The 18,671-nt window shown below is 51.7% G+C and overlaps 1 protein-coding gene across 3 annotated transcripts in view; it reads left to right on the forward strand.

Annotated features, from left to right (window-relative positions):
• The window catches only part of CD58 (CD58 molecule), a 34,567-nt gene that overhangs the window by 6,692 nt on the left and 9,204 nt on the right, over window positions 1–18,671 (forward strand). For all 3 annotated transcript variants that reach the window (XM_016124300.2, XM_036235040.1, XM_036235039.1), the window contains exons 2-3: window positions 9,569–9,862; window positions 17,831–18,094. In XM_016124300.2, coding sequence (XP_015979786.2) covers window positions 9,569–9,862; window positions 17,831–18,094 — 558 coding nt within the window. The remainder of the gene's footprint in view (window positions 1–9,568; window positions 9,863–17,830; window positions 18,095–18,671) is intronic.

Consider the following 18,671-nt stretch of genomic DNA (forward strand, 5'->3'; position numbering starts at 1 on the left):
GAGAAATCGTGAGAGAGACTTAGAACCACTCTTTAAGAACCAGATCTAGGAATCGGGGTTGCTGCCCTCTGTCACTCGAACGTTCCCTTAGTGAGTTCTGGCTTTGGGTGTCGGCGTTGGTTTCTCTGTTTAAAAGCAGAACGTCCGTCCACCTGCACGCCTGGGCCCTTTCCTGCGCCGGTTTTCTGTCTTTTGATCTCTCCTCACGTGGTTTCTTCTCGAGAGCGAAGGTTTTTGAAGGTTTTCCTGGAAAGCGCAGCCAGCCCCCCTCAGGTTCTGTAGTCCCAAATCGAAGCTGCTCCCTCAGGATTCAAAGTGAGCACTGGACGCTGCCTGTTCCGCTGGCTCAGACAGGTCGAGGTTTGGGAGTGAGTAAGAAGGCCAGACGGTCCCCAGGAAAGCGCCGGCAGACTTTTGAGCAGTTCCTCTTTGGGGGCGGCTGCCAGCGCCCGCCCACGGGGCTCCCAGGAAAATTCCCTTCACGTACTTTATGAGCCCAAGATCTTCCCCTTTGGCCTCTTTCCTTTTTTTTTTTCTTTCTTTTTTTTTTTTTTTTTTTTTTGCCTCTTGTGCCCTTTGGCCTTCTGCTTCTCAGATGGGCTGCTCATGCCTGTGCTGGGGAGCTCTTAGGCCAGGGACTCAGGCTCAAAGTGAAAGTGAGGGAACCTCTTGCCCAGAACGACTGAAATAAATTCAGGTCCGCTCTCTGTCCCCAACTGGGAGCCATTAGTTCAAAGGTCCACCCTTTATGATCTTGATCTGTTCTGTCGACCTATACCGTCCATGTGAGGGAACCACTCTATTCTGATGGGCTCGTTCTCAGGAAATCCACCCCTTCTTCTGTTCTCCTCTTTAATGGTCCCTGAACGAAGCCGCTTCACTGTCTTTTCCTAACGTGCTCAGAACGTCTTGTCGGGATTAGTCTCTGAATTTCCATCAGGCTCACTGGTCTGTAGTTTCTTGAACGTTTGTTTCCCCGAAAATAACGGGAAACTAATTACGCCGTGTTGTACATTAGTTGTACTAGCTCCTCAACTGCGAACCGAGTAAATGGAAAATAAAAGGGATTTTAAAGAAAATTTTTAATGAAATGATCAGTAGTGAAATACCTTCCAGTCAGACTTTGGAGAATAGATTTTCAAAGACTGACAGAGTCTTAAATTGGTCTGGTAAGAACCTCGTTGCCCAAGCGAGCCGAAGGCCTCAGACAGAGCCTGTCTGCGACAGGAACAGTCGGAGGTGAACGTGGCTGCTGCGCGTGGCGGGTTGTGGGCACCTCGGAAGCACAGGCTGAGGCGGGGGAGGTGGTACTGTCAGAGACAAAATATGAAACAGGTAAAATTAATTTTGCTATTATATTTTATTTAACCTACCGTAGCCCCAATGTCTTCATTTCAACATGTAGTCGAGATAAAACAATAAAAAAAAAAAAAAAAACATTGAGGTGACAGTGTTCCTGGCTGGACACCTGCCCCTCCCTTTCGGGGCGTACTGTGTTATCTTGTCACCTCCCCAATTCCACAGGGCCACAGCCTTCCCTGGCCTGGCCTGCCTCCTTCTAAAATGTACTTTCGGTAAATCTTACTTTTTATCAGGAAAAAAAAAAAAATTGAGATTTTTACATTTTTTTTTCATGCTGAATCTTCAGAGTCTGGTTAGCATTTTGTGCTCAGGACACAGCTCATGTGCTCACAAGCCACAAGTGGCCAGCAGGGAAGGAGGAGGACTTGCCCTGCAAGACGGAGGGATCCAAGGGAGCATCTCTCAGCATGGCGGAAGCCAGGAGAGCTCAGGAGGAAGTTGATGTGGAGAACGGGCACCTGAACTCTGGGCGAGCTCATGCAGGAGCCGAGGAGCAGCCTGACCACCGAGGGCGCGCACGTGGGAAGCGAGTTCTGGGGAGTTTCTGGGGCGGGGGACCAGGGGATTTATTGCTTCTTGGGAGTTAGGTGGCTGCAGTTTCAGTCTGAAGCAGACAGGGATGGAGACTGAGACGGGGAAGCAGTGGCATTGTAGCCAAGACCAGCAGCCTTGAGTAATCGCGGAAACGGAGAAATCAGTGACCAGGACTGGGGGAGGCTGGAATGGACAGGGAAGACTGAGGCGTGGCACACTGTGGCCGTGGCCGACCTTGCAGGCCCGGGGCGGGGCTGCTGTGTCCGACCCGCTCCACCCCGCCCCGCCAAGTGACCTCAGTGAGCTTCCGAACCTGTCCGAGCCCCAGGTACCTCCGCCGCCACCCACCCCGTGGCTCTCCCCCCGATGTGCGCATCCTGGTGTTCCCAAACTCACCCCCCTCACGCTTGCTCTGGGCCCTGCTCACGTGCCTCCCACGGAGGAGCACCCCTCCTCGTGAGCACTCGTCTCCCCCCAAACACTCTGCTTCATTTTTCTCAGTAGCACGCGACACCACCCAACGTAGAAGATACTTACTTTTCCCAGCTGTAAAGTCCGTCTTTTGTTTACTACTCTATCTTATCCTGATTGTGTGTTGCTGTGCCTGGGAGGTAGGGCAGGCTCCGTGAATATTTGGTGCATAAAAACATGAGTAATAAGACGTACCTGGCGGAGCTGAGTCGAGGAGTAAATGCATGAAGAGAGGCAGGGAGGTCAATCGATCTAGCTCTTAGGACCAATGCTTGGCACGCAGTAAAGCCCCACATGTAGTGAATGGTTCTGCTACTGCTGTTGCTAAATATTATTGAAGCTGAGCTGGCCTAGGGCTCATGTGGACCGGATGAGTAAAAAGACTGTGTTCTTTATTATCTACATACATGGTGAGCACATTGCGACCCAAAAACGGGGACATGGGGTCCGGCTAATATGAGAATATTTGTGAAATTAATAAGACACTGTCCTAGTCATTTTCGGAGAATGCCACTCTTCCGTACTCTCGATGTGTGGGCATCTGCGCAGACAGAGAACCTGTCTTCCAGGCTACCAGCATTCCAGCACTCAAACGGGTTTTGGCTGAAAGTGAGCCGTGATGCAAGGAGAGAGAGCAGGTTGCAGTCGTCAGCCACCGTGGCTGCCCCAGACCCTGCTGCCTCCAGATCTGATTGAGGCTTCAACTGACTCATCCTTGCAATGTGATACATCCAGGGGGAAATACCAAGCCATGTATATTCGGGTACTGAAACTATTAGGGGATTTTCTTCTTTGCATCAAATAAGTTTTTACCTTAACCGTCAATATCTGCAGGCCTTGCGAACCCTAGAGATGTTGTAGAGAGATAAAGACTGTTTTAAAATCACATCGTTCATGCCTAAAAAAAGCCTCTAAATCCCAGAGTGGTTCGCTTGTTTATGGGAAATGACATAAGTGACAAGTTGCACCTCCTGAGACCACAGGCAGGCTGTTGACCAGGGGGACAGGCCCATGTGGCGCAGTGCCCTGAGGCCACCAGCATTTCGGGGTGAAACCCAGGTCAGCTTGCAGGGGAAGCAAGGGACAGAAACATCTGGAAGGAGCAGGAGGGGGGCAGGGCTGGGGCCAGGGGACCCTCGGCCTCGCTCTAGTGCCGGCCGCAGCCGGGGGCAGGAAGCGGGTCTGGACGGTTTGTTGCTGTTGTTGCTTTTTATGGTGACGTTGGTTAACAATCCAGCAAGTTTCAGGTGTATAATTCAACAGTAAGGCATAGCTATATCCCATTGTGTGTTCGCCGCCCATAGTTAGATTTCTGGCCATTGCCACACGTGTGACCCCTCTGACCCCGTCTACGTCCCCACCGAAAGGGGTCTGTTGACTGCAGGCGTCAGAGGGGTCCCAGGTCATTTATCCCTTCGGCTCCAGTCGAACATTCATACCTCTCCTCTCGCGGTTACTCGTAAAGCCGGGTTCCGTGGCGGTCGGGGGTCTTGCAAAGCTCGGGGCTCGGGGTGACTGCCGGATTTCGCTCTTCTGACCCGGAGCCCCGCCGTTGGGGCTACGTGCAAGGGGTGCTGTAACCAGCTCATTCGCTCACACGTGTTCGCCGCGTGCACAGCGCGTGGGCTCGTGCTTAGCGGCTCCGGCTTCCCTCCCTCCCGCCCCCCGGCTCCCCGCACCTCTCTCTCTCTCTCTCTCTCTCGTTCCCGTCGGCTTCCCACTTTTCCGCATCTCACGTCTTGTCCCCCGTGACGCGTGGGACGTGCAGGCTTTTGGGCCTTCCTTTCGACTTCGTTGCTCGTGGTCTCTCCCTTACTGAACCCTGTCTCGTATTCCTCCGTAACATCTTTTTTTAAAAAAAAAACCAAAAACCGAAACACAACCCTGAAACGAAATCATCAGACGAACACAAGCCATTGCCCTTGGGTCCTCGTGTGACATTCTAGAGGTCTGGGTTCGTCACTCTTTGGCCGAAGCGAACTTCTGGTCCCTTCCGTTCCAGAGGTGCGGTTGGGGATGAGCGTGGGCCCTCGCGGCCTGAGGTCTGCCCTCGCCCGGACATTCCGCGCCTCGGGGACCGCTGAGCGTGGTGCCTCGCCTGCGTTTCAGAGGTGTGCTTGACTCCCAACCAGCGCGGCTGGCCTCGATCAACATCTGCCATTCCAGAACAGCCTGGAAACTGGGTCCCGAGAATTCGCGTCTCGCGCCGCCCAGTGTCTGCGACCGCCGTCCGCCACGTAGCAAGCAGGAACGGAGGTGAAGAGCATCCTGGTGTCAAACCGGGTTCAAATCCAGCTTCACCACTTTCCTAGAAACTCGCTTAAGCTTTGTGTCTCTCAGTTTCCCCCTCTGCAAAACAGGGTTAAAATTAACACCTGTCTGATGTGGTTTTTAAGAAGTGTCACTGACTCCCTGTTTGTAGGGCTCCCCCAACATTGCCTCGTGGATAGTGTTAGGCTAAAGTAGTAGTCAATCTAAATCTTAGAAATCAAGTTAAAATGTGCAGAGGAATTTGTGGCTGGGAGGGGGTCCCTTTTTAGTCACCCGATAATTATGTTTTGCAAATCAAAAACCAGACACTTTTATCTGCAAAATATTTGGGTTCTCCTGACTCGAAGCCCTATAAAAACTATCAAAAATGTGGAGCGACACTGTTGTTTTGTGACGATACTGCAGCGGATCTTTTGAAATCGAAGTTGTTTTTAGGTCTATGATGGCTCTACATATAGGTCCTCGGTACCCTCATATCTTTAAGAAGAAAAGATCATTCAAAATTCTTCAAAACAAATAGACCTCCAATAGTTTAAAAAAAAAAATAATTCTGGCTGGCACGGGATATCTGCTTAGGCAATCACAGATACATTTTTTTTTCCCCTTCCCTGTCTCTCTCTCTCTCTCTCTCTGCTTTTAAACTGCAAAAACTCACTCCACACCCAATCCTCACTCAGCCAGGGCCACCTACAGTGACTGCCTTGGTGGTGGCCAGAGTTACTGAAGGAAGAAGAGGGGGAACCCCTGTTAGAAGCCTGCTTCATGTCACTCCCTCTGTAAAGACACTCAGTTTTAATCACCCCTTGAAACAAACTTTTTGGTAAGCATCATGATTGCCACGTGCTCGCCGAGGAAGCCAAGAGCGGAAGGGTTTCGAGAGTTCGCCCTGGGCCTATCTAGCTGGCAAGTCTGGCCCTCCGGCCCTGGCATGATGATAAGTTAGCAGCCGTGTAGTCCCTTTTCTGACCATTCACTCTTATCAGCAAGCAGCTGCTCACTGCTGACCACTTTGCTGCTGTTGGCATATTCATTCATTCATTTGTTTGTTCATTCATTCGTTCATTCAGGGTGTGCGACCTTTGAGAAAAAACTCACTCTCCTTTCTCTTGTTCTTCGTTTTCACTGGAAATTATATCAGCATCTTACCGAGGGTTAGCCTTAGAAGTACAACAGTAAAGACTACTGGAGGAAGGAAATGATAGAGCCACTACAGTGTGCTGAGTCCCAACTCTGTGTCCTCTCTGTGGGCCCCGGACCTGTGTCCCCAGCAGCCGACTGGACATCTCCGCTTGGGCGTCTCATAGTGTCTGAAACTGAGGCCGCGATCTTCCAGCCTGAGCCTGGGCCTCCTCTTCGGTGGTCCCTCTCTTAGAGAATGACACTACCATTCCCCTTGGGGGAACAAAAAAAAAATTATAAAATACAAGGAACCCTTAAACTTCGATGAGGAAAAGGCAAGCAGCCTCATAGAAAAAAGTGGTAAAGGATATGAAAAGGCAGTTCTCAGAAAAAGATATCCCAATAATCAACAGACGACACTTAAATGTCCAGAGGTCAGGAAAATGCAAATTCAAATAACAATGAAGTGTGACTTTATGTCTGACTGTTAACTGTGAGAAAAAAAATATGTATATATATCACCAAATGCTAGCAGGAGAACCCAGAAAAGGCAATTCTAGCATTACTGATGAAATGCAAATTGCAAAATTCATTTTTTGTATGCAGTGTGGCAGCTTCTAGGAAAATCAAAAATCGGTTTACCTATAGTTCGGTGACTCCCAGCCCCACTCCTGAGACACTGTCCCGCAGATGCCAAACCGTAAACCCACGCGGACATGTACACAGGGCCAGGCAGTAGAAGTAGCTAGAGACAGAAGGGCGTTCCGGGTGCTAGTTAATTATGGATCGCTCATACCCCGAAATGATATCCGGCCATTAAAGAAGAAAAAAAGTCGACCCACGCAGGTTGATTTTGGGACACTTTCAGAGGTATTGTTGATGGCAAAGGCGAGATGCGGAGATGTGCAAATAAGGCCATTTTTGTTAGACAAACAATGGCAACTGTCTTATTTATATACATTATATATCTTGGTCTCTACTTGATGATAGGCGCGGAGGAAAATATCGAAGGATATATTCTGAGTTATTAAATGTAGATTAGAGAGCTGGAGATTGCGGCGGGGGTCGGAGGAAAGGGCGAGGCAGCCCTACCGAAAAGAGATGAGGCCGCGGGAGAGGACGGACTGACTGCAGAATGTACGTACAGGCGTCGTCCATCCACGGAAGAGGACGTGTATGTCCACGGATAACTTCTGTTTTAAATACCTTTTTGAAATAAAGAGTTATTTTGTCACCATCCTGTTGAAAGAGAACTCTTTGGTGGCTTTCTTATCTCAAAACAGGGAAGGATTTAGTTTGTATACAGCCTGGCAAGGCGGGCCCTGCTCACCTCAGGGCCTTTTCCTGAGGTCTTGTCTCTAAGGGGGACCCGCCCCCCCCCCCCCCCCCCCCCCCCCCCCCGCTTCCTGGCTGAGCTCACTCCCAACTGTTTTTCAGAACCCGGGGAGCCTGCCTTAACGCCTCGCTGGCTCCCCGAGTCAGTGCTCTTAGTGACTGAATGTGATGCTTCTCTCGGGGCACTTTGGGCAGTTGTAGTTGCATGGTTGTCTAATCATTTGCATAAAGTCTGACTTCTCTAACAGACACCGAGCTCTCAGAGGGCAGGGACTGTCTCTGCCTTGTTCTTGGAGGCCCCTCGCAGCATAGGTGCTCAAGGACTATTTCCAGAATGAATGAGTGAGTGAGTGAGTGAGTGAATGATTGAATGAGTGAACGATGGAACCGCACTGCCGTGAAAGGGGAGCCAGACAAGGAGTCAGACCGTCCGTGCTCTGGTCCCTCCGCTGCCATGCACGTGCCAAGTGCCCTTGCGCAGTCGGCACGCCTCCCGGGGCCCGTCCGTCCCCTCATCTGCGAGGCGGGGTCGGCAGCCACCGGCCACGGGCGCGGAGAGGGCTCCCAGGGACTCGGGAGTGTGTGCGCGCACGCCCGGCGAGGGTGGTCACCCACCGACCCTCCCTGCCCTCCTTCTCGGTGTCCGCCACGTCGCCTGTGAAATCTGGGGCCTGTTGACTCATTCACAGTTTCGTCCCGCTCAGAGTGACTGTGATCCTTTGAACCGAAGTCCCCCTGTTCTCCGCCCTTGCTTCTCTCCAGGCCGTCGCTGACTTCCTTCTTCCTCCGGTCCCCCGTCCAGGGAATATGGCTTCTCCTCTTCCACCTCCACCCTCCCCGTTCGCTCGCTCACAGGGCATTTCGAGGCTCCACTCAGTGTGTGGGTTGTTCCTTTCATCTACCTTCCCGCTCTTGTTGAGTGGGAGAGAGAGGGTATCACCGCAAAGCATCAGAAGGATGCGCGTGTATTTTTGAGGTCGGTGTCCCTTAACTAAGGGAGATGGGTTCCAAAAACCCGTGCAAGTAGACAAATGAGGAATATTTGCTTCTAATTTGAAATTACTGGGCACAGTCGCCTACAACTGGTCTGTCCAGTCGTCTCCGTTTTTCTTGTGCCTTTTCAATTACCCCGTTTGTTACTGGGCAAAAACCTCTATGAAGTTTTAATTTATCTTGAATGTCTTTCCCTTAACAGCTGTTCTTCTCTCTTAATAAGAAGCCCGAGACTGGAGCGGGGTGCATTTTAACCCATTTGGGGATATCAAGAATATGCCCGTCTTAGTGGCGGCAGTAAACTTGTCATAGCTGGGTTGTTGTGGAGCGGGTGGGAGGCCTTGATTTTGAAGCCTTAGTCAGTGTCTTCGCTGAAATGTTTCCACCTGGATGATTCGACTAGAGTCAACCAGAGATGCCGACAGCGGCTCATGGGAGGCGGCTGGAGTAGGTGCTACTGTACCCGGTCCCCGAGCCCTTAATTTCCATCGTATTCCCGACTTGCTTCCTGCCATTGTTTCCGATCTCAGTGACACCCCTATCAGCCAAGAAGGGGGCCTGACAGCCCTCATCAGCTCTTTCCTCTCTTTCTCTCGTCTGGTCTGTGTGGTCCACGCCCCTGTCCATTCTATGCGTCCTGGTCTTCCTGCCTCCTAGCTTGCGCCCATCAGCCTTTGTCCACTCTACAGTGGGCCTGCCGAAACTTAAATTATGGCGTGCTGGTCTTTTGTTTGAAACCTTTCTGCGGCTGCGCCTTGCCGTTTGGATAAGTTCCAAACCCTTCGCCCCTTTTACTTGGCACCGCCCGCCGCCCACTCTCACCGCGCTCTGGGCCCTGCCTGCCTCTGCAGCCTCGTTCCCTGACCCGTCGTCAGCTGGGCCACCCGGGACCACCTGTGTTTCCTCACACACGCCCGGCTCCTTCTTGATTCGCAGCCCCCCCGGGGAGTCGCTGCTTCCTCCATCTGTAGGGTCACCTCTCCTCCCCATCCTTACCCAGCCCTCGGCCGGCTAAGTCGGCCTCATCCTTCAGTGATTTGCCGTCCTGGGTCACTTGCGGCATGACCTCCGGGGGGAGGCCCTTGCCTAGGGGGCTCCCCTTGCCTGCTCAGTGTCTCCTCCACAAAGCGAGAGTCCTCGAGGGCCTGGAGCGATACCTGCCTTTTTCGCTGCCGTTATTTCCAGCATCGCCCACAGTGCCTGGCCTACAGCCGGTGTTCCATAAAGGGTGAATCCGCTTGGATTTACGCGGGTCCCAAATCCCCATTAAAGAGCCGACTCCGCATGGCCAGTGTCGATCTTCTTCCTGTACTTTCCGTCAGCAGTTTATCCGCTTAGCACAAAAAATAGCTGATGAATAATTTTTACCACTAGATTGAACCCCCCCTCCCCGCCCCGCCACCACCAAAGAACATCTTGAAAGATGGTTTTCTATTTTCGACAGTCATGTTGTGTTTTCTAATCAATTTTTTTCGCCTCCTAGTTCTCACCAGCTGTGACGTACCATGGAGATACGGAGCTGTGAACGGGAGTGTCACTTTAGATGTGCCGGGCTCCACGTCCTTTGAAGATATCATGTGGAGACAAGACAGGAATAAAGTCACAGAATGGCGTAGGAATGATGTTGAGACCACTTATCCACCTTTTAGAGGGAGAATTTCCTTAAACAAGACAACCGGTGCGCTCACCATCTTCAATTTACAGCCGTCCGATGGAGCCGAGTATGAGTTTGAATCCTCAGGCCGTACGATGACCAGATACGTTCTTAAAGTCCTGGGTGAGTGTCCCATACATTGGTTTGTTTAAAACGGCAAATTTCCGGCCTTTTTTTAAAGCGACCGATAGAAACGAATGGTTTATGAGAAGCGAGATGATTCCTTGTCACGCGACGTGAGTGGTACACGGAGCCACTCTGAACGTCGCCGTCGTGCACTGGGTGAGGGGAGGATGTGACAGACGGGTGGGGGACGGCACCAGCGGGGCAGGGCTGCCGCCAGCGGCGTCGCTCGTCTTGCTAGAATGTTCTGGAAAAGGATGTCATGGCAGCAATGAACTCGGAATTCTTGGAGCTCCACCGATGATGGTGCTCTGTAAACGAGAGTTCCCGTTTCCTCCCGCGGCCCGCGCCAGACGGTGCGTCCCCCCTCCCCCCGTATCACTGTAAACCGGAACCGGAGATGGGGTGCGGGTTCCAGGTTATTCTCCTTCCCTCGCCCCTAAAGCCCCTCCTTTGTTGCAGGCACGTGGGCACACCCCGGTGTGTGTTCGTTTCTGTTTTATTGAGAAACGATGGACGTCCATCACTGTTTAAGGTGCACGGCATGATGGTTTGATGTACTTAGATCGTGAAATGATCACCACAGTGGGTCCCACTAATACCCGTCCTCTCCTGTAGGTACGATGAAAAGAAAAAAGGGAAAAAAAATCTTCTTCTTGTGATGAGAACTCTTAGGATTTGCTCTCTTAACAACTTGCCTGTTTCTCCTACAGCAGCGTGAGCTGCCCTCATCACGATGGTACTTGACACCCCCAGCACTCCTCTGTCTTGTAACGGGACATTTGTGCCCTTGGACCACCTTCATCCAGTTCTCCCTCCCCATACCCTTCGCCCCTCGTCTTTGTCTGTGAGTCTGGTGGTTTGTTTTTGCCCTTAGATTCCACATGTAAGTGAGATCACGCAGTACTTGTCGATCTCTGTCTGACTTATTTCGCTTGACATGTCATGCCTTCAAGGTGCATCCCCGTTGTTGCAAAAAGTAGGATCTTGTCATTTTTTATGGCTGAGTAGTATTCCGTTGTCTGTGAGGCTGTTTCCATGTCGTGGCTATTATACGTCGTAATGCTCCAGTGAACATCACCCCAATGGTTCTTGATCATTTTAGTGCCTGGTTCATCTTTCCTGTTTCCGATGTTTCTGCTGTCACACGCTTGGTGATTATAATATTTAAATAAAAGTCCTGTCTCGTATCCTGGCTTCTCAGTCCTCGCTCTCCTCTCCCGCAGTGATCTCGTCCTCCACGCTGCCCCACCTTTCCCCAGGGGTATGACCTAGAGCTGGTCCGTCCATCGTGGCGGTGTGAGGTGTCCCGCCTCTTGGATTTGAAGCTCACTTCCTCCGCTCTGCTGGCCGACGGTCCCTTAGCCACCTGATGTTCGCCCCGCCTTCCTCATGCAGCCGCAGGGCCGTGGTCGCTCGCTGGGCTCACGCCGGTGCAGGCACGCTTGGCTTCCTTGCTCCTTTTTTGGCGGGTCACGCTCGTGTGGTCAGTCCAGCCAGGTCCAGGCCAGGGCTCTGCCTGTCCTGTGTTCACACGCTTGTAGCTGTTGAAAAACGCATCGTCCCACTCTTGAAATTTCCGATCACTTACCTCAGCCCACCCCAGCGTGTTCCCAGGTCCTCACGCACCCCTCTGCCAGCCCTGGGTTTCCTCTCCTCACACCTTGAACAGCGAGCGCCCTCCCAGGCCCGCTCCTCCGTCGAAGCCTTGTTTCCCCGAGAAAGGGAGCAGTCGGGAGGGAATTCCTGCAGGCTCTCAGCACCGGCCGCCTGCGCCGGCGCCCGCGGACCCCGCCTGGAAGCCCTCCTCCCGAGCCTTCGTGGTTCTCACCCGGGACCACTCGCGCCCTGGATCCCGGCGCCTCCCACGGCACCCTGGGATCTCGGCCTGGGCATTCTCGCGGCCAGCACGCACATCTGCGCCCGTCGATCCCGTCACTGACAGCCCGCTCGTGGCCCTCTACACCTCCCGCTGCCGTCGGTTTCTAGAAACTCGTGAAGGAGTTGCCCATCTTCGCTCTGTTCACGTCTGACGTTCTCCAGACAGGTGTTCGTCCCCCGCCCCCCACTCCTACCAGACTGCTCTTGACCTCTGACAGACCCGGCAGCCCATTTTCCGTCCACGTCTTTCTCCACCACGGGGCAGCGTTCATCACGGCTGGTCACTCCCTCCTCTTTGACACACTCCGTTCGCTTGGCACCCAGGACACCACCCTTTAAACACTCACTGACTGTTTCTTCTCAGTTTGCTTTGGGGGTTCCCTCACGTCCCAGCCCGTTAACAGCCCGTTAACAGACGTCAGATGACTCCCTGCCTGCGTTCACACGCGGGCGGCTGCACTCATCCCCTGTCCAGCTTAACCGTCATGATCACGGTGCTGACCGCACACCTCTGCGGAGCTGCCGCATAGACCGGCACTGGGCCTGCTGAGGGGGGCTGGCGGCCCGCTCTGCCTGCTCTGTGTCAGGTCCCTCACTGGCCCCTCGAAGGTCACGTGTCCAGAAGTGAGCTCGCGATCTCTCCCTTAAAACCTGTTCCTCCCCAAATCTTTCCTCTCGTGGTTGCTGGCCACTCTGTCCTCTCAGTTGGCCAGCATAAACCTGGATGTCGTCCGGGACCCCTCCTCTTTCTCTCGAACACCATGTTCACGTGACCAGGAAATTTCCTTGGTTCCTACATCGAACAGAGGTGCTTCATGAGCCCCCCATCATGAGCCTCGCCTTGCTGGCCTGGTGCTCCCTCACACCTAGTGCTTGTTACGCACCTGCGCCGTGCCGGGTGCTACACTAACAATTGTCACTCATGTATGCATTATTACCCATCCGACTCATTCCACCCCCAGCACAGTCATGTAGGGTAGGTGCTATGTGTTTCCTTGTCGTGTAGGAGGGGCAACCGAGGCACAGGGGATTAAGGACCTTGCCCAAGGCCAGGTGGCTTTTAGTAGTAGTAGAGCTGGGGTCCGACCCCGGGCGGTCAGGTTCCGAGGCCATGCTCTCAGCCAGGGTACCACTCCCTTGTGGAGGTGAGCTGTCAGAGAACTGATGTTTGATGGCGTGGAGAGAGTCATTTAAAGACCGCCTTTCTGGCTGTATCCATCTGTCCCTTCACCTCTCCAACGTCTGTCCTCCTCATCGAGGTACTGGCCGTGTGGCTCGTACTATGTCAGGTGCTGTGGTTAAGAGGTGAATAATAAGACCTCGTCTTTACCTCCCAGAATATAACCAGCGCCCGGCCACCTCTCACCACATCCTCTGGCGCTCGTCCAGGGGCCGCTGCTCCCTCTCTGGAAGAATCGCAGCAGCGAGTCCCGGTCTGTCTCGCAGCTCCGTCCTGGGGCCCTCAAGGTTATTTTTAAACGCAGCAGCCAGAGGGATCTGAAGACCGAAGTCAGAGCGGTTGCTCAGTCCGTTCAGCACTTCCTAGTGGCCCCACCTCTCTGAGAGTTCAAGCCGAAGTCTTCACGGCGACCTGCAGGCTGTGCGAGGTCGCCCCCCTGACTCCCGTGCCCTTTCTGTGTGGCCTTGCGCTTTCACAGCTGAGTCTGTACCCATCTCTCCCCTCCGCCGGGTCACAGGTTCACTTTTATCCTAGAGGTGGGTGTGGCTCTAGCCTGACCTCCTCTGTGCCAAAGGATGCTTTAAGAGGATGCACTGGTGGCAGAGTGTGGCGGACAGTATCCAGGGGTCGGAGAAGAGGCCGGAAGTCCGGCACAGCAGCTCGGGCCTGAGCTCCCCGCGTGCTGAGGTTGTCCCCGGGGAACAGGACGTGGCAGCTGGCCGGCAAGCAGCTGTCACCCACCAGTTCATCTGCCTGGTTCCCTGGTGACAGGGGGAGGAAGGGAGCGTTTCTCTTGTACCGTTGTAGCCCCAGAGTTCGGCAAAGGACTTGCATAAGTCATAAGCACTACGTAGATATTTGTCGTATCGAACTGGGTGACTGGGAGGCGGGCGGTGTGGCAGACAGAAATGGGGGCTCTCAGACTCAGGGGCTGGTTTGTCCAGAAGGTGACGAGCTCCATTGAATCGAATGAAGCTCCTTGAGGTGTCCAGGCATCTTATTAGAAGAACCAACAGGTGCGTTTGGAAAAGGAGAATCTTTGGAACCTGCAGGTTGGGCTATCTGGCAGTGAGTTCATAGGGCAAGCAAACCAGAGAAGATGGATTCGGAATTTAGATAAGAATCGAATTCGTTTTTGGAGCCTCTTTACAAAGTTTGTAAAACCGAGTTCAAAACATTAGAATACGTTTCTCTTTTTAAACCCGATGAAATGTTGAAAAGTTAATTTCGCAAAGCGCCGTGGTGTCTCGACAGAGGCGAAGTCCTCGGGAGCCAACCGCCAGGGAGGTGACCTTCCGTCGGAGGCAGTGACAGTGGCGGTGTTACCTGTGAGACTTCAGGTCTCGGTCCAGAAATCTGGATTTTAGCGGTGGGGAGCCCCCCTCCAGCACCAGAGCAGGGAAGCGATTTGACGAAATACGTTTTTGGAAGACGAATCGCGTGGCGGGTGTCCACGATGGATGAGAGCCGTGACGCCGGGTTACAAGCCGCTGTGACTCTTCGGGCAGACAGAGGTGTCGGTCGTAAATATTTGGAAAGGAATGAATCAGAAGGTGTTTCAAGAGTCCACAATAGTGAGACTTTTTTTTTTTTTTTTTTTTTTTACAAAAAGACGTAAGATGACTCGAGGTTTTATACCTGAATGACAAAACAATTGGTCATCTTTCTTTTTTCTTTTTTCTTTTTGAGAAATTAGGAAGTCGTACTTTTTGAGGGTCTCTTTAGATTTGACTATTCTTCCGGAGACACCAGACCTAACGGAAGGAAGACCTTCAGAAAGGGTATTTTCGAAGAGGGGATTTCTTGGCACTTCCTAAATTCAGGGCACCCACTTCCTTCTGCGTTTTAGGTTGACATCTGGCTTTCCCTTTTCCCTTCAAAGTCCCCTTAAAATTTCCACCAGCTGTGTTTATTAGTTCTTTCGCATCCTTATACCACCTTTATGGCACCGGTAACTTTGATCTGAGTAGAATTAACTGCTCTATCCATACATGGTCTGGGCTGGTGATGTCTTTTTGTTAAAGTTAACGGAAATGCCACCAGATATGTATCAGACATTCTCATGTCTTACAGCGTGGTGAGCTGAATTAATTAGAAATCACCTCATTAAGTTACCTTGGGGATGAAGTCGGCACACATTTCTTGCCCGTTTAATGCCGCTTAAGGTACAGACGTAACTCAAATGTGTGAGATAGGGCTGAGGTAAGTCCCATGGGCAGCGAGAGACTGTGAAGGATCGCGGACGGGCAGATCGGAGGTGGAGAAGGTCTGTCCCAGACGCCGGAGAAAGCTTCACTCGCTTTTTGTCGGGCCAGACGGCTCCGCTGAAGCCGCCGGAGGGAGCTTCCCCGTGGTTCAGGGGCCCCAGCCACACAGAAGACGACAGCGTCTCCCCTCGCTGCGTTTCGTATTCCACTTGACCTTTACGGTGACTTTATAGAGTGTGATAGTCCCTTTCACTGGTGAAAGTGAGACAGACTAGCAATGGGTTTCTCCACTTGTGGAGCAAGAGTCTGGGCGGGATGACTTCCTAGAAGTCTCGGAGCCTACGAGAGCTGTGGCCCAGGGTCACACCGCAAGTCAGGGCTACGGTGCACCCCCTCCCCCGCCCCCGACGCCTGGTCATATCACGCCCTCCTGGGGAGCCTCGCCTCGCTGGCCTGGTGCTCCCTCACACCTAGTGCTTGTTACGCACCTGCGCCGTGCCGGGTGCTACACTAACAATTGTCACTCATGTATGCATTATTACCCATCCAACTCATTCCACCCCCAGCACAGTCATGTAGGGTAGGTGCTATGTGTTTCCTTGTCGTGTAGGAGGGGCAACCGAGGCACAGGGGATTAAGGACCTTGCCCAAGGCCAGGTGGCTTTTAGTAGTAGTAGAGCTGGGGTCCGACCCCGGGCGGTCAGGTTCCGAGGCCATGCTCTCAGCCAGGGTACCACTCCCTTGTGGAGGTGAGCTGTCGGAGAACTGACGTTTGATGGCGTGGAGAGAGTCATTTAAAGACCGCCTTTCTGGCTGTATCCATCTGTCCCCTTCATCTCTCCAATGTCTGTCCTCCTCATTGAGGTGCCAGCGGTGTGGCTCGTACTATGTCAGGCGCTGTGGTTAAGAGGTGAATAATAAGACCTTGTCTTTACCTCCAAACACGCACAGTCTGGGGGGGGCTCATGATGCACCTCTGTTCGATTTAGAAAGTGTTCAATGAAAGACGAGACATCGGCCGAACTAGATCAATAACCTAGAATCCGTAAGAACACATGGAGCACATGAGAATCACCTGGGTCGGTGGATTGACTTTTAACACCTGCCCGCCCGTGGGTGATTTCCACGTGCACCGATGTTTGAAAAACGGCTTCTACAAGCCGAACCCTGTCTAAGGAAGCAGGAAGCTTGGTTTTCTGCCGCTGAGAGGTGCCCAGCCTCCCCGCAGAGGCCGGAGGAAGTAATGCAGCGCCTGGAACAGTGGTTGCCTTCCCCCCGGTGCTTGCGGGGCTCCTTGGGAGTGCCTGGGGGTGGGGGGGAGGCGCCGGGCGGAGGAGCAGGGCGGGCTCAGGGCCTTCGGTCCGCGTGGGCGCCTGCAGCGCGTCCTCACCCTTGCAAAGATCAGTCCGCTGCTTAAGACCGAACTTGGAGAAAGATTTCTAGCGCTTAAAAAAAGATGGAACTTTTTTTAACCGAAGAACAGCTTGAAAGCAGCACGTCACGACTGACGTGAGCTAGATTAAACCGGAAACCCCAGGCAGGCCTGAGCGAGAAGGGAAGGCGTGTGCGGTGCGCGTTTCTAACACGCAGGCAGGCACGTGCTGAGCGAGGGGGGGCTCGGGAGCAGGTCGCGGTGGGGATGAGTTGGACTCTTTTATTTTTAGGTTATTAATTGGAGTTTAAGTGTTCCTTTTGTCTTAGAAAATATCATTTTACATGACAGCATATTCTATCATCTTGATAAATTTTAATTTCGTGTAATTTGCTTTTCAGCGGATGTTTATAACGTATTGAAGTTTTATGCGGATGCTCTCATGACCTTTCGTGTGCACGCACATTCCCTATATATATTTACATGTTTTCTCACATCTCTGATGATTAGTGATCGGGGAGAAAGCAGAGATGCCAAAAAGCATTTGCATTAACAGATAGACAGATGACCACTGGGACAAAACTAATTCGCATTGAGATTTTGGAGGGCAGGGACGGAGCAGTGTGACAAGCGTCTGAAGCTGCCATGTACTGGTCCAGGCTGCCTCGGCCAGCAGGGGGTGCTTCCCGGAGAAAAGCCAGGCATGAGGCCTTCGGCCGGCAGGTGTCTGACAAGGCCCCTATTCCCAGAGCCAGCCCACAGCACCTTCTGCGAGTCAGAAATCTTCTGGAATGAGACATGTTTTTAGACGATAGAAAGGTAATATAAACTATTTCCTCAAAAACGTTTATATTTTGATTTTTTCAATTATAGGTGACATCATAATAATTTCACGTACAACACAGTGATTAGACATTTATAAAGCTCCTGTATGTATTTTAAGAAGCACTTCACTTAATAATGGGGGGGCACCCTATGCACAAGCCTGCGACTGTTTTTGATAAAACACGATGATGAATATTTGAAGTCAGTGAGAAAAATAAAACCTGTAAATCCTCATGTCAGTTCAGGTGAGGCTTTGCCACCATCTTGTGTAAAATCTTTGGCTTTCAGGATCGAGGATAAGAGGTTCGGGGCCTGAGTATATTCTGAATTGGAGCAGGTAGGTCTGACCCAGAAGAAGGGAATTCTCTCCCTCTGGTACTCAGGTGTGTGGCTTGCCTGTCTCTTCAAACTCACAAAGAAGTTGGAAGCTCTTCATAAATTTGCGGGTGATGAGCCTAAGTCTCACTCTTTTTGTACTAATTATTACATTTTTTTCCCCCCAGAGCCTCTTCCATCTCCAACACTAAATTGTACATCGACTGGTGAAAATATTACAGTCTCCTGCGAGATCCCAGAAGATTATGAAAGTCATCAAGCACCAATAAGATACTCATGGAGTTGCCCTTTGGCGCAGTGTAACAATAGCCCAGAACCTACGATGAGTTTTCAGAAGAAAGATGGCTTTCTACAAAAAATACTGTGTACCGTTAGCAATCCATTAGTCAACAAGACGTCATCAATCTATTTGGAAACCTGTGTCCCAGGAGGTGAGTAAATAACTTAAGTGTGCAACGGCAGAGATGTTATATACAAGTGGGGTTCGCGGACCGGTGTCGGTTTGTGGGTTTCGAACGCCGGGTATAGCGGCTAACATACATTTCACACATTCGAAATGGAAAATTTAGTTAAAATTTTCGTAGATAACCCATTAATTATAGCGACAAAGCTCACATTTTTAGCACTCTCTGTGTCCACCACCATTCTAATACGTGTGTTAATTAATTTAACCCTCATACAACCCAATGAGCTGGATACTAGTGGTTATACTTATTTTCTGGGGAGAAACCAAGATGCAGGGAGTTCGAAGTTGCCTGCCCAAGGTCAGCAGCTAGCAGGTGGCAGAGCCCGGTTTTGACATGAAGCCATCTGGCTCCGGGGTGCATGCTCTTGACTGTTTACAATACTACTTATGATAGTCTTAATAACCATTATGTTCTCAAAGATTGCACATGCACTACAAGAATATGTATTTGATATATTTGTCTAGGCTAACACTCTGTTAATCTCATGACAATCTGTCTCACCTGTGATTTTTTTCTACTAAGTGTTAAGCACGTTGTTATT

Source organism: Rousettus aegyptiacus, unplaced genomic scaffold (genome assembly GCF_014176215.1).
Source record: "Rousettus aegyptiacus isolate mRouAeg1 unplaced genomic scaffold, mRouAeg1.p scaffold_m13_p_17, whole genome shotgun sequence".
Classification (NCBI taxonomy): Eukaryota; Metazoa; Chordata; class Mammalia; order Chiroptera; family Pteropodidae; genus Rousettus; species Rousettus aegyptiacus.